The 16922-nt window shown below is 30.8% G+C and overlaps 1 protein-coding gene and 1 long non-coding RNA gene across 2 annotated transcripts; one reads left to right on the forward strand and one right to left on the reverse strand.

Moving 5' to 3' along the window:
- Nucleotides 1-6076: 6076 nt before the first annotated feature.
- LOC112729434 (uncharacterized) lies at nucleotides 6077-7307 on the reverse strand. Its single transcript, XR_003166537.2, has 2 exons — nucleotides 7010-7307; nucleotides 6077-6278 (listed from the first exon to the last, which is right to left on the reverse strand). It is a non-coding gene; the product is annotated as an uncharacterized lncRNA (long non-coding RNA).
- A 7144-nt stretch (nucleotides 7308-14451) lies between these two features.
- On the forward strand, nucleotides 14452-16149 carry LOC112728314 (AT-hook motif nuclear-localized protein 22). The gene has a single exon (XM_025778396.3). It carries the CDS (start codon nucleotides 15075-15077, stop codon nucleotides 16008-16010), a length of 936 nt encoding a protein of 311 aa, XP_025634181.1. The 5' UTR covers nucleotides 14452-15074; the 3' UTR covers nucleotides 16011-16149.
- Nucleotides 16150-16922: the final 773 nt, after the last annotated feature.

Raw genomic sequence — 16922 nt, forward strand, 5'->3', positions numbered from 1 at the left:
CTTGTGGGTCGGCCCCATTTGACCCGCTATTTTTTTGAGTTTATCGGGCTCAATCTGTTTAACTCAAAATTTAAACAGGTCTAATTTTAGAAGCAAAAGTTTATCGGTTTAAACGGGTAAATGTATTGGCCCGACAAAAGTGTTAGAGCCTAAGGTGTTGTTACTCTATAATTAGTCCAGACAGTTTTGACAGTTGGCACTACAACTAGTTATAAATAGTAGCTCATTATTTATTGTTGTAACCAAATTTATTATTTTTCTCTGATAATGAAAATATCTCATATTTTTTTCTCTCTCACTTAATTTATCACTTTTTCTTTCTCACCTTCACTGTGCCTGATACCTTAATTGGTATTAGAGCTATAGTTTTTCTTCTATGGCTACACCTACACAGGTCTAAGATGCTGAAGCTCAGCAAAATTTACGTCATCATTAATTTCTATGAAACTAGATAAAAGTAACTTTTTTCAGTAGAAGGGTCAAGCTGAATTGATGATTGAAGGTCATGATCTACTCAGTTACATAACAGATAAAGGAATTACAAATTTATTCAATGTCTTGCCTTGTCGAAATCATGGTTGTTAGCCTCTATGACAAAGCCGTTCACAACGAGAATAGCTGGATGTGTATACATGCATCAGATCTGGAAGAGACTGAGGATCATTTTACGTCATAAATTAGAGCAAAATTTATGCAACCCAAGAACAAGCTCAGTTGTATCAAGATTGAAACGTTTGTAAATAAATATGTACTGGAAGTAAAAGAAACAATGGAAGCACTTGGTTTTGTAGGTGAACTAATGAGAGAGAGTGACTATGTCAATGCTATTTTTCATGGATTAACTGAGGACTATGCGCCACTAATTACTTTAGTTGTTGCAAGATTCACAAACATTTCAGTAGGAGAGTTATAAGTGTTACTGCTCACATATGAAAGTATGTTAGAGAGATTTAGGAGGTCAGATTCAAGAATATAAACTAATCTAGCTCGAATTATAACTCCAAGGTGGCTTTAGAGATGGATTCCAAGGAGGTTTTAAAAGATAAAAGTTTGGTACAAAAAATAAATTTGATGATCAACAAATATATGGTTCAAGATTCAATGATAAGTAAAATTTTAGTCCAAGATTCAAGATCAGCTTAACTATGGGTCAAGGTTTAATGATCAGTTTACTTATGATTAAAGATTCAATAGAGGTAGCAAATTTGACAATAGGTATCACAATGGAAGAAGAAGATCAAGATTTTTGTGGTAATAAAGAATTTGACACTCAATTCAGCAATAGAGAAGATAGATCAAACAATAGAAGTAGAGTAATTTTTCAGGTGTGTGAAAAGATGGGACACACTGCCATAAGATGGTATAAATATAAACTTTCATATGATGAAAAAAATGCTCACGATAATTCTAATTTTAGGTCACAGCAGCACCAACCACCTCAAGCAAATCAAAAAAATGTTAAAATAGCATTACTACACTAGCCACGATTTATGATTAGAATTGGTAGGGGTGTGCATGGTCCGGCTCGACCCGAAGATCCGGCCCGGTCCCGAACATTTTAGGGGCTAATTTGGTGTGATTTCATCGGGTCTAGGGTCGGGCATGGGTCTTAAAAATAGACCCGGTCATTATTTCGGGTTGGGTCCGGGCCATAGCTCGGGTCACCCAAAATCGGCCCGGTGGCCCGGTCATCATACATAATTAATATTTTGTGTTATTAGTGATGGATGATGGCTATTATTATGTGAAATTTAAGTGTTGTAAACCTTAATATTTTGTGTTATTAGTCATTATATATAAGACTATAAGTTAATATTTTATGTTTAAAATACATAAGACTTTAGACTAATGCATAATCTTGTGTTATTTGTGTTGATTTAAATATTTGGTGTTATTAGGCAATATTAGTATTGATTATGGTTATGCTTTAATTTTAGAGAAGAGTTGGTTCTTATTATATTTTTCTACGTGAATTTTACCATGTCAAATAATGATTGGAGTCTTGGAAATTTGGATATTTTTACATGCTAACTTACAAGAAGGTATCAAGGTAATATAATGTTAACGGCCCGGTTTTCACCCGGTTTTTATCCGGTATAATCGTGGCCCGAAAGTGTATAGGTTTCATCGGGTCTAGGGTCGGGTTCGGGTCTAACAAATAGGCCTGATATATATTTCGGGCCGTATCTGGGTCACATCAAACCTGGTTTCACCCGACCCATGCACACCCCTAAAAATTGGTATCCAGATTCAGGAACAACACATCACATGACACTAGACCCACAAAATCAGATAGAAGGAGAAAGCTATGGGGGAGGGAGAATCAAGTTATTATTGGCAATGGCTTAGGTTTGCACATATCATCTATTGAAAAAGTCTATTTTAAATTTGATTTGAGCACTAAAATTTTTTTTAAGTCCTTGAAACGAACACAACTATTAGTCGAATGAATGGTTGCTTGGTGAAATTTACAATAAGGTTTCCCTTTTAAATCTTTCACTGAAAGTAAAGTTCTATTCTCAGGCATAATTAATTATTTATCTTTAAGAAACACATCGGACCAGATTTCGAGATATCAAAACTATATTTCTTCCCACTCTTCAGTTTAAAATCATTCGACTTTTCATTACTAGGGAGCTTTTTAAGTAGAGAACAGACATGTGGAGGACCTTTCTTAAGTTCAGCCAAATCAACATCCGCTTCGAAATTGAACTCCTCTTCCAAAGAATCCATGGCCACATAAGCAACCTTCTCCTTTTGAATGAAAGGTTTACACCTTAACTTCTGTTTATTTCTATATTTCTCCTTTTTCTTTTTCATAAGTTCAACTTGACGAATCCTTTCAGCCAAATGGGCTAAGTCAGGTATATGCACATTAAGCAGTTTTCGACGCATATAGAATCCTAACCTTATAATTGCTATTTTCACCATTTCACTCTCAGGTAATGACACGTAACATCTACTTCTAGCATTTTTGAAACGTATCATATAATCATCAATGGTTTCACCATCTTCTCGTTTCAAAGCAACTAGATCAATAACTGCTACATTCAATTCCCCTCGGTAAAATTGAGCATGAAAAGTAGTTTTCAACTGATTCCATGTCGTTATCGAATTTGGTCTGAGATTCGAAAACCAAGTAAACGCATTCTTTGTTAACGAAGAAAGAAAAAACTTCATTTTCAAATTATCATCATTGGCTAGATTCCTAATCTCAACCAAATATCGAGCGACATGTTCAGTAGTTGACTCTCCCACTTCCCCTGCAAATTTTGTAATTATTTTTGGATTTTTCACCCCTCTTGGCACTTCAGCCATTTGAACGACTTGAGAGAAAGCAGACACAAAATGGGGTCGATTCATAAACCCAACGTTCAAACCAACTCGATTGAGTACCTCTTCCACAATTCTTGTGACTTGATAACGTTCACCACCATGATTAGCACGTAATCGGGCTAGAACATCATCTGTATTCTGACCACGGAAAATTATCTGAGGATTCTCTCTATTTAAAATATTGTTTTCATTTTGAAATATATTTTCGAATCCTTCATTGTTCTCCCTGACATCATGCCTTTCACCTTCATCATAATCAACGATTCGAGCAATCCGTTCGACTTGCCTTGCAAGACGTTCGAATTTCGATTCGTGATCAGCCATCATGGGATTTAGAATTGTGGTCATTTGTTGAGTCAATAAGTTGACCAAATCATGATGACTTTCCTCTACATGTTGTCGAAATACCACCATAGAGTTAGAGGCATTCGATGTAGAGCCCACATTATAATCACGAGAGAATTCGGAAAGCTGTTGTGGGTTTTGAGGATTATTTACTCCATTTACACTCCCAAAACGAACAGGAGGAACAAAACCACTCACCGGTGGAGTATAAACGGGAGGGAGACCATAGGGAGGCCAACCAGTGGTTATTGGAGGCTGGACTGGTGGTAAGTTACCACGCGGACGAATATTGCGTCCAATATTTTCAGTTTGTACACTAGTAACCACTGTACTTTTACTTACGACCAAACCTTCCGAACGTGAAATAACGTCCGAAGACTGCACAGTTACTGGTATGCTGTCATTGGTGGACGAACCACCATTCACATTTGACACTTCATCAGCCATGTGAATAATCCTTTCACTTCTCAATTGCATACACCAATTGACACCAAAAATCTTTTGACACACTTCAATTTAAAATTGTCCCACCGGACGTGCCAATTTGTTTCGTCGATTTTTAGTAAATCGATGGTGGTTTGATTCTAATGGTTTGGGAGCGAAACTTATTCCTCTTTTGCGGGTACCAGTTTTCTATAAGTGCATCAAAAGTCCTCGAATTAGACATTTATTAAGATAGGAAATGAGTCCAAACAATGCAAAAGACTAAAAGAAGTGTAAAATAAAGGATTCAAAAAGTAAAACTGACTAAAATCGAAATGGTTTGCATTGAATTTTAAATAAAGCGATAAAAATGCCTTCGTTTGACTCAAAGGACTTTTAAAATGACAATTAAAAGTGCTGAAATGTAAACTTAGCAAATAGGTAAAGAAGACTTTGAATGTAAATCTAACAATGAAATTAAAATATGCTTTGAAAATAAATCGATCAGAAAAATTAAAGTTTGCAGAAATTGTAAATGGAAAATTAAAGACATGGAAGGAAGCCTATAGAAATTAACTCGAATGCAGACTCGAAAATTCTCTGGGATATGAGTGTGCTTGAGCATATTTTTTTAAAAAAATTCCAACCTTAATTTCCTAAAACTTACTAATATTTATAACACACTTTCATAACCGACCATTAATTGCACGATACTGCCTTGTATGCGGATTCTTAGGTAACTGTTCCCTCTCTTTTGCCCTTGAGGGTTACCAACAAATTCCTAACTTAGAAAAAACCTTCGACTTCCCCATTCGAGTAACTGCTCGATTTGTCAAGGTATTGAATTTGAGTCCGTGTCAAATAATTTTCACTTAACGCTTGTACGTGTGTCTTTTCAGCCTCTACTCCCTTCCTGACACTTCACCATCATTTCGAATTAGCTTAACCTTTCAAAAGTACTTTTTTCGACTAACAAATAAATAATTTTCTAAAGAATATTTCACTCTCTTTGTTTTACTTGTAGCATATTAGCGTTCGCCTAAAATAATATAATGATTTATTGCTAAATTTTTTTTTATGAAAAATATTAATTAAGAGACCATTAGAATTTATTATTTTTTGCCATCACTTAGTCATTAATTCAATTTCTTTAGTCTAGTAATTTAACAATATTTTATTCTATACGTTTAAACATTGATGATTAAATAATAACCAAAAATAATAAATTTTGACGGAATTCTAATTTTTTTTTTTTATAAATATTCTTAATATAACGTAGAGTTGGCACTGATCAACCTAGCTAACATATAATAACCCAAAATCGGTCCAAAAAATACATGGAATCATTTGTTAAATAAACTTATCATAATGCTTCGGTCTAGCTAGCTAGCCCATGCATGTGTTATGAACACTGCTACTACTTACTATCTATTATTGATCATATATATGTTGTTTAAAAAGGGAGAAGTTTAAAAAGATATTGAACGGCAAAGAGCAATAATTTTATTTGTTATATTGTATGGATATAAATTGAATATTTCAATTAATAATATGATAGGTTCCTTTACATGATATCAAAGGTTTTTGAACTGAAAAGTGAAAATGAAGCATTGAGTTTGGGTTAGGAAGGTGGGGAAGAGACACGTAATAATGAAGGGACCCTACAAACCTAAAAACGCCAAATAAAGGTATTACATTCCATGGAATACGGAATATGTATCTTAAAATATGTTCTTGTATTGATATTTTACATATTTTCATAGTTAATATTTATTAATAGAAGGATTATATTTTAGCAAGGTTCAGAAAACCGGACCGGTCATCAAACCGCTCTAGTCACTGGTTCACTGGTTTATTGGTCTAACCGGTTCAACCGATGGTTCAACCGAAAAAACCGTTTTAGAGTAGAATAATAAATAAATTATAAATACACATCCTAAAATATAATTATAGTCTGATACAAATCTTAAAATATCTTCGAAATTAAAAACACTACATAAAATATTATCAACCAAATACATATGATCTTATCAAAATCCAAACTCAAAAGTTAAATAGTAATAAAAGCATATGTAAATATTAAATCCCAACATCATGGTTTATCAATTATCAAAATCCGCAAGAACTTGTTGCAAATCTGCTTCGGTGGGATGATCTTCACCTTCATTCCCACCCTGATCAGCAGAAGAAAGAGATGCAAAACATGTATGAAATTAATAAAACATGTATGAAATTAAACAACACAACACAATACAGAAAATGCAGTTCAGTTCAGTTCAGTTCACAGAAAATGAAATCAGAAATTGACAACACAACACAATGCAGTTCAGTTCATTCCACAACACAACACAATGCAGTTCAGTTCAGTCCATAACACAACACAATGCAATTCAGTTCAGTTCAGTTCATAACTGAAATTAATAAAACATGTATGAAATTTAAACAACACAACACAATGCAGTTCAGTTCAGTTCAGTTCACAGAAAATGCACAGTTGACAAAGAGCAAGTTCACAGGAATTGAAATCAGAAATTGAAATCAGAAAATTGAAAGAGCAAGTCCACCGAACACAACTTGAGCTGCACAGTTCAGTTCACAAAATAGAGCAGAAAATAGAGCAGAGGACCAAACACAAATTGACCAACAAATAGAAATTGTGCAACAAAGAGGAATTAAGCTACAAGACAGAGCAGAAAATGCACAGTTCAGTTCACAAAATAGTGCAGAAAATGGCAAAATGCAGTTCAGTTCAGTTCAGTTCACAGAAAATGCACAGTTGACAAAGAGCAAGTTCACAGGAATTGAAATCAGAAATTGAAATCAGAAAATTAAGCCGAGGTCTAAGTTCAGTTCACATTGAGGACAGAGAGAAAGAGAACATGAGCAGAGGTCTAAGTTCACTCACCTGGGGTCGATGGAGGGCTACCGGTGTTGACCGTTGAGGACCGCCGATGAGAGGCTACTGCGTGCTGGTGTTGAGACTTGAGAAGATGAGGACGATCGAAATTGAGGGCACCAGGCGACGAGAAGATGAAGATGAGCAGGAACCAGGAGACGCCGGAGATTGGAGGGTTGCTGGAGCTGAGGATGGCGACACCACGGCGGCGAGGGATGGCGACAGGGCTTCAGGCAGCGCCGCTAGGGTTCTTCTTCTCCATTGGAGATGATGATTGATGAATGAATGGGGTCGGGGCTCGGGGGAAGAAAGGGGGGGTGCTTCACGGGCGGGTCGGGTCGGGTTTGTTTTTTTTTATTTTTTTTTAAAACGCAAAACGGCGTCGTTTAGTGAAAGATGCATAACCGGCCGGTCACCGGTTCGGTCCAACCGGCCGGTTTTTGACCGGTTCGCCGGTTCTTGAACGGTTCTTCCCTCTGCGGTTTTCAGATAAGGACCGGACCGCTTGCAGTGCCGGTTCGCGGTTAAACCGGTTGAACCGGCCGGTCCGGTCCGGTTTTCAGAACATTGTATTTTAGGAAAATTTTTATATATATCTAAAATATTGATGTTCCAATAATTTTAATTATTATTTTTTATTAACATATATTATATATATTTTTTATAATAATGATCAGTTAAAATTACTGCTAGAATATTGGTATTTGAAATACAGTTAAAATTTTTCTTATATTTTATATCACATCTTAATTTATTAAGAAGTATATATCACATCATAAAATTATTAAAAGTATATATATTAAATTTGATATTTTATATCACATCTTAATTTATTAAGAAGTAGATATATGTTGTTACTCTAAAAGTAATAGTATTATTTTTAATTTAGCATAATTTTAATATGCTTTTGTACTGAGACTTGAGAGTAAACTTTTTTAAACGCGAGTGAGATTATTAATTTAGAATTGATAATATAATATCCATTCTTCTTAATTTATGATGATCAAACACACACACACAAATGTCAAGTGGTGATGAAACTTTGTAGTATGATAATCAAACATTAGGTTCGTTAGATATATTTTAGTAAACAATTATATTATTATAAGTATATAAAAAGTTCAGTCATCAATTAACTATATATATAGTTATGTATTTGATGTTTTATAATTTTTTTTAAGGTTTAATTAGGCTAACAAAATTATTTTTTACAAATTAAAAATATTTATAATTAAGAATTTAATTAAATTTTTGACTATATATTTTTTAAAAAAATATTTTATTAATTTTATTTTTTTAGATACAGAAAAAATTTAATTATAAATTTAATAAAATTATAAAACTAATAAAATAATTAAATTTTTTTAATTATATAATACTGTAAATAAATAATCATCTATTATAAATTTAAATATTCTATCATGACAAATTTTACTTATTCACTAATAATTTAATTAAAAAAAAGTTATAAATTAATACGTATAAATATACATAAATATATAATGATTTAGTAGTTAAGTTTTAGCCTCTGCATAGCAATTTTTTTTCTAAATAGTATTTTATAATTACATATGAATATTTTAAAATAAGTAAAATTAAAATATTAAAATATCATCGTATAAGTACTCAAAAGTAGCTCAAAGTGTTACCTAGTGCTAATTTCATATCTATCATGATCATCCCACATATAAACTTATTTATTCAATACATAATCAAAATTACACCTAAATTTCTCCTAGCTTTAATTGTTGGGGTGGGTCCCTTCTACAATTTCCCATGATACCGCTTGTCTGGCTCCCCCAATCCACATCCATTCCCCCGGAATATAGTTTTTGCTTTATCATCTTTTTCTTATTATTATTTGATTAGATTGATTTATTTTAGCAGTCATTTCTTTTTAAAAAGGACATGATCTATCTATATTAAGTTTAAATATTAACAGTTAATTATATATTTTTGAATACACATGATCAAAGTGATTTTATGAATTTTTAAATAGATTGATTTAATTTTTCAAATTTTTATTATATACAAAACTATATCTATTAAAAAATAGATATGATAAAGAAATAAAAGATAAATAAAAAAATAAGGATTTAAACTTAATAAAAAAAGATACCTTGAAATTGAATAGAAACAAAAAAATAGATTGAAATTGAGTACAAAGAGAATCACTGTACTTTCTACTCAATTTGGGACTTCTCAACCTAACTTGTCAACGCCATAGTTTGGAAATTGAATCGAAGGAATTCCTCAACCTTCTATCCAATTTCTCGATGCAACATGAGAGTGACTCTTCAACTTCAATTGTCCATACCATGATTTCATCACGAAATCAAAAAAAGTTTTCAAACCTCTAAATCATTCTATACTACTACTACCCTAGTTTATAAGGTATTTATAATCTCTTATTAGATTAAAATATAGAAAACCTAAGTCCACAAACGTAAGACCCAATCTAGTAATTAAATAAATAGAATCAAAATACATCAAATTAAAACATTCTAAAAATATAAACTAAATAGTAATAACACTTGAACTCTTCATATAATGAACATTTGAAGCACGTCTCATCCTCCTCCTCTTCAAAAACGATTCGTCTTCAAATCTTGTAAGTGGAAAAAAAATAATATATAAAAAGGACAATAATTACAAAGAAGATAATTTTTTTTCTTTTTTTTTTTTCACTTTATACTTTTTTTATTTGTTTTTAAATAATAATGAAACGCACACAAAAAATAAGAATACAATAACATAAAGAAAGACACGATAGATATTGGACTTTTTTTTTTAATTGATAAGAAAAGAACAGATATAAATTAATAAGAATTAATCTAATATTTAAGCTCGGATATCAAATGATAAAGAGATAAAAGATAAACAAGAAGATAAGAATTTAAATTGAATAAAAAAATATATTAAAATTAAAATAAAAATAAAAAGGATAGAGATAATTTGAGTACAAAGAGAATAATTTTAACAAACTCAATTAGTGGATAGATAATCTCTTTGATAGAAATAATTGTAAGAGACTTTGAAAAAAATTGTTACACTAAAATATCTTTAATAAAAAATTTTCTAAAAATTAATTTAAATGCTTAATGATATTTCTTTTAATCATAAATTTATTTTTTTTACAATTTTCTATCTGATATTTTATTATTTAAAAAATTATATCTATTTAAAAATAGGTCATTCACTGTTTTGAGCTGGTAACGATTAATAAAAAAATCTAACATGACTATTAAGTGATTGACGTGTCCAATCCATTACAATACCATACTTTTTTTTATGTCATCTACTTAATGATCATATTGAATTTATCCGTCAGTTATTAACAAATCCAACAAATGGAAAAATAATCGCTTTGATAGAGATAATTTTAAGAGATTTTTTAAAAAAAATTATTACACTAAAATATTTTTATTATAAAATTTTTTAAAAATTAATTTAAATGCTTATCGATATTTCTTTAATCATAAATATATTTTTTTACAATTTTGTATCTGATATTTTATTATTTAAAAAATTACATCTATTAAAAAATAGGTCGTTTACTGTTTTGATCTGATAATGATTAATAGAAGAATATGACATAACTATTAAAGAATTGATATATCCAATTCATCACGATATCATATATTTTTTTAGAGGAATGCTATGGGTCAGTAATTTTGGTGTTTTGTAATTATCAATTGGTTATTAATAGTGTTTTTAATAGTGTGAGATTACATCTAATGATAGAAGATCACTCACTTTTGTTTTAATGGTTAAGTGCTGGTCGAAAAATACAAAAGTTGCTGGCCCCTAGACTTTTCTATTTTTTTATGTCAGCTACTTAATGACTATATTAAATTTCTTTGTCAATTATTAACAAATCCAACTAATGAAAAGATAATCTCTTTGATAGGAATAATTTTAAGATTTTTTTTAAAAAATTGTACATTAAAATATCCCTAATCTAACATTTTTTAAAACCTAATTTAATGCTTATCGATATTTCTTTTAATAATAAATTTACTTTTTTTTTATAATTTTGTATCTGATATTTTAAAATGTTTTCAATATAACTCTTCTATTGAAATATCTTAAAATTATAGTATACCCGTCATAAAATCACTCTTCTATATATCTTTTATAGACTTTTTTTTGTCTTATACTATTTTTTATATTTTTTAGGTTCATTAAAGATCGAATTTTAGACCTTTTTTAAATTTACTAAAGATTGAACTTTAGATTTTTTAGACATAAAATTTTAATACTATATCATGAAATTACTCATCCCAAAAATTTAAACTGATAAAAAAAAGTAATATTAATATTATATCTCTAACAATAATAACTTATGTTTTCAATTTTTTTCCTCAATATTATCGATTATGAAACTATATTAATGTATATTTTAGTAATCAAGATAAAATTTCTTTAGCTCATGAAATTTTGGATAATAAATTTAGTTTGATCCTTATTAAATTTAAGTTTGATAATTAATAAACCAAAATCCTTGAGCCGATCGAGTTTAATTCTAATGACTTGAGTTTGAAATTTACTAAAATTGAGTTCCACTTAACTCACTTTCAATTCTAACACCTAATAAAATATAAAAATAAAAAACTAATAAAGCTATGAAAATTCTTGAAAAAAGAGAATTATATACATACTCCAATGAAAAACTAAAGATAACAATATGTCTAATGAGAAATTTTTTCTTAAAACAAATTATTCTTATTAAATCCAAATTTATTATATAATATTTATACAAACGTTTGCTCATAAAAAAAATTGATAAAAACCTGTAAAATGTGATGTATACATTTAGAGTGAATGGAATTTAAATGACACGATAAACTTGTATTCATCCCAATTTGTGTTTCCCTTTAAATTAAAATTTACCGCAAAGTAACAAACTTGGATTGGTCGAATGGTCAACTCATTCGTCTGCTTAAACAAGTGTCAAGGGTTTGAATCCTGCCTTGTGCATGTAGCAACCCATTGGCCAGCGGCAGATCTTTAAATAGAGTTTCAATCCGCGACGAATTAGTCCTTAGCCTGTCGGGTTGAGAGATACCGTGGGCAACAAAAAAAAAAAATTACCGCAAAGTGGAAAGTTGTAACGCACGGGACATGGCTGAACTTTGAAGTATTCCAATTCTAGGAACCATCAGAGGAAAGCAATCATGAGAGAGAGAGAGAGAGATATGAATGTGATCATTGGAAGAGAAGGTGCAGGCAGAGAGAGTTGGGGTAAAAAAAAAATAGAAAGCAAAAAAGAGGTACAAGGATTAAGGATTTTATTTATGGAATTGGAGTAAGCTAAGGTTTTTGGCCAATAATTAAGTGAAGGACAGAATGTGTTCCTAAATTTGCAGGCTTCTAAGGATGGAAAAGTTTTATTCTCACTATTAAACTGTAAAAACTACACCTTATTAAGATATTAATGAATAAAATTTAATTAAATATATTATAGATAAAATAAATTTATATATGAATTTAATTATATATAATATTACATCAGTAAAAATAATTATTTTTAAAATTGACGGTATAAATAGTTAATTAAAATTAAAAGGTACTATTGATGTTAAAATATTATATATAATATTACATCAGTAAAGATATATTAAAATTAAACTCTAATAAATATTAACAAACAAAAAAATAAAAAAAATAAAAAATGTACTATTGATTTTTATAAGTGATAAATAATTTATATATTTAATTTAATTTTTTATAAGAATATTTAAATATTTATTTAAAATTTAAGTAATTTTTTTATTTTCTTAATTTTCTCTCATTTGCATAAAAGTAATTAAGATTATCAAAAGAAATTCATCACATATATTAATATAGTATAATCATAAAATGATGAACTCATAGTAAAAAAAAAAAGTACATGAAATTGGTGCAGAGAATGGAACTATGGAAGTATGAACATGTGGGGGCCACGTCACCGCCCATGGGCACGCTGTGTTGATATAAGAATGAATCAAATTCATTCATTCATTCCATCATCTATCTCATTCCTTGGACCTAACCCTAACCCAACAGCGCAGTAACAAGTAACAACCCCCAAAAGGATTCCACATCAACCCTACTAAAATATAAATTAAAAATAGATATATAAATTCATCAATTATATTATATATACACTAAAATTAACTACTAAAAATTTTAGTTATTAAAATAAAATATATATTAAAAATAAATTAAATTGTACATCTATTTATATACCGATATATAATAGCTAATCTTAATAACTAATTTAAATATAAAAATAATATTTTAAATAAATTAATATGTATTACCAACTAGCTTCTCTATATTTTTAAATTTGACATATTCAATTTTTTTTTATCAAATATAGGAGACTCGAACCCGCAACCTCTTAATTGAGTATGAAAAGACTATGCCATTTGAGTTATAACTTATTGGCATAAAGTTTAAGCTGATTTTGGGGTTCACCAAGAATCGAACTCTTGACCTTTCAGATTTACAGATATTCAATTTCGAAATAAAACAGGAATATCAATTTATTCTTAAAATTTAAAATTTAGAAAATATGAATATATATTCAAATAAAATTTTAAGAAATTTTTGTAAGATATTTTTATCTCTCAAAAAGTTTTATTACATCAAGGTTCTCAAATTTTACAAAAACAAAATATATAGAGTGTGTTTAGTTTGAATTTTTATTTTTAGCATTTTTTATTTTTTAAATTTTGTAAAAAAATGAAAATAAGAGGTGAAAATAATTTTTTTATTATTTTTACTATTTTTACTTTTTTTTCACAAAATAAAAAAAACAAAAAATATTAAAAATAAAAACTATCAAATCAAACATAAATTCTTATCTTGTTCAGACTCCTTATTTTTATTTGGATAAACATATTTTTAAGAGTGTGATAAAAAAAATTTGTATGTCTTATTTTTTAGATTTTAACATAATAAATTTTTTTTAAGAACAACATGTCTGATTCAAAATTTTTTAAGAATCTATTTAAATACATAATTAAGAGAAATTTTACGTAATTAATATTTTTTTATTTTAGTTCTTTTTTTGTTTGAATAAAAATGAGTTAATTTTTTTCCTTTTATACGAAAATTATTGATTTTTAGCATTTTCTGATAATTAATACTAAAATTGTTGATAATTATAACGTTATTAGCATTATAATTTTAATTTTTTATGAAATATAGTAATTTTATTAAAAATTGAATACTAGAAGGAAAAACTTAAGAATAATATTAATTTTATTTTATTGTTACATATTTCAACTTTGTATATATCTTAACCTATAAAACTAGTACATCGATCATTTTAAAAGCCGGTTTTATTTTCTATTTTTAATATATATATAGAAGTAATATTAATATTTTAAAAGATACATGCAATTTTCCTTTTAAAAAAAATTATAAAGATAAAACAAATACCACCATCACCATCCACAGTTCCCTTCATAACCCAACACAAAACCCTCTCTAACTCATTTCTCTTTCTCCTCTCTCTTCTCTCTCTCTCAACTTTGAGATAACTCTCTCTTCTCTCTCTCTCTCTCTCTCTCTCTCTCTTACCTTATTTCCTCCAAACTCCAAGCTACCATTTCTTTCTCTCTCTTATTCGATGCTAAACAGCAAATCAACAAAGCATCATCATCATCACCACCACCTCCAACTCCCTCATCACGCATGAACAACAAATGGTGGAAACAATTCAGCTCACAATTTGGTGGCTTCTGTAGATAGAACAAAACAAATAAAAAAAAGGCTTGAATTCATTGCTCTACTTTTTCTCCATAACTCAAAGGTAAGTTTAGTTTACTCTCACCAAGTAGCATGCTACCACCACACCTAATTAGCCACGCCTATTAGCTCTTCTCCCACACATTCCTCAAACCCCAAAAAACACCAAACACAAATTCAAAAAACACCCTTCACCTTCTCTTTCTTTAATTTTCAAGAATCTTGCTACCTAGTTAGCTAGCTAGGGTTAATTGTGATACACAGAAAGAAAAGAAACAAGAAAACCGTTACATAATATCATTATTATTGAAGAACAAAGAAACAAGAATCATCTATGGACCCAGTTGCAGCACAAGGAAGACCTCTACCGCCTCCTTTTCTTACCAGAGACCTTCATCTACACCCTCACCATCAATTTCAACCACACCATAATCTCAACAACACCAACACCAACCAAACCACCGATTTGAATGACCAAAGCCGTGGCCAAAAGCGTGACCGTGCCGATGACCAGAACCCCGCCACCCCTCCTTCTACTGGAGACGGCAAGGATCCGCACTCCGGCGGAGGAGAATCCGGCGAGATCTCCAGGAGACCCAGGGGGAGACCAGCAGGCTCCAAGAACAAGCCTAAGCCACCCATCATCATCACAAGGGACAGTGCAAATGCTTTAAGATCTCATGTCATGGAAGTTGCAAACGGTTGTGACATCATGGAGAGTGTCACCGTCTTCGCGCGGCGGCGCCAACGCGGTGTCTGTATCCTCAGCGGCAGTGGAACGGTTACCAACGTCACTCTCCGGCAGCCGGCTTCGCCGGGTGCCGTAGTAACCCTACATGGTAGGTTTGAGATTCTGTCCCTGTCCGGATCATTCCTGCCGCCGCCGGCCCCGCCTGCAGCGTCAGGACTAGCCATATATCTGGCTGGTGGACAGGGACAGGTAGTAGGTGGGAGTGTGGTGGGCCCACTTTTGGCGGCCGGCCCGGTGGTGATCATGGCAGCCTCGTTCGGCAATGCAGCGTACGAGAGACTGCCACTAGAAGAGGAGGAGGGGTCCGTCCCCGTCTCTGGAAGCGGAGGCGGAGGACTAGGATCCCCTGGAATTGTAGGACAACAGCCACAGCCACAACCGCAACCGCAACAACTAGTGGGAGGAGATCCCAATAGTTCATCAATGTTTCATGGTGGAGTGCCTCAAAATCTTCTTAATTCATGCCAATTGCCAGCTGAAGGTTTCTGGGGTGGTTCCGGTGCACGTCCTCCCTTTTAATTATAATCCAAAAGAAAAAAAACATCATTTTCTGGTTAATTATTATTACCATGTTTTTTTTTTAATTTGATTTTGTTATCTTCTTTTTGACTTTATTATCTCTTTAATCAATGTTCATTCTCCTTCTTCTTCCATATAACCTAGTTTATTATCATGCTTTAATTTAATTGAAGAGGCCTTAATTATTAGCTTGGATGTTTAATTTGTTGTTATGATTATTATTGATATATATTTGGTCAGTGTTGAATTTGAAGAAGGATGTATAAATCATGAAATTTTGGTGGAGTTTGATTATTATTATTAATTACATCGTAATTAACCGGTTTAATTTTTCTATCTATGTTTTGTTTTTAACTTTTTATTTAATTTTATATATTTTTTCTTTCTAGTTGAGCTAATGTGTTCATAGTTGGCGTTGCTTCAAGATGAAGCAGTTACAGCAGCTACTAGCATGTGCTCTCTTTTCTTTCTCTCTGTCTTTGTCTCTTTCATTTTTCTCTCCCTCTGATTTCTCCATTACTGCTATTCTAGTACCTTGTCTCATAATTTATCAGTCAATCTTTGCAGAGGAATGGAAAAAAAAAAAGATAAACAGAGAGCGAAACACTTATTTTTATATATTTTTAATTATATTTTCCTTTTTCTATGTGTGCCTTTTTTTTTCTTGTTCCAGGTTTGTGGTTTCTAGTACTCCGAACCAAGATTCAGATTCTAGAAAATTATATATATATATATATATATATATCTTACAATATAACCCCACCAAAAAAAAAATTATGGGCTTGTTTTTTTAATTATTTTTAATATCTACTTCAAGATAAAAAAAAAAAAGTGTTGGGAACACAATAATTAGGCCTCTTTGTAGTTAGAAGAACACTAAACTGAGACATGATTAGTATACATTTCTCACTT

The sequence above is a fragment of the Arachis hypogaea genome, chromosome 12 (genome assembly GCF_003086295.3).
Source record: "Arachis hypogaea cultivar Tifrunner chromosome 12, arahy.Tifrunner.gnm2.J5K5, whole genome shotgun sequence".
Taxonomy (NCBI): Eukaryota; Viridiplantae; Streptophyta; class Magnoliopsida; order Fabales; family Fabaceae; genus Arachis; species Arachis hypogaea.

What these genes read in the sequence shown, in the direction of transcription:
- LOC112728314 (XM_025778396.3), top strand. Translation starts at nt 15,075, where the DNA reads ATGGACCCAGTTGCAGCACAAGGAAGACCTCTACCGCCTCCTTTTCTT.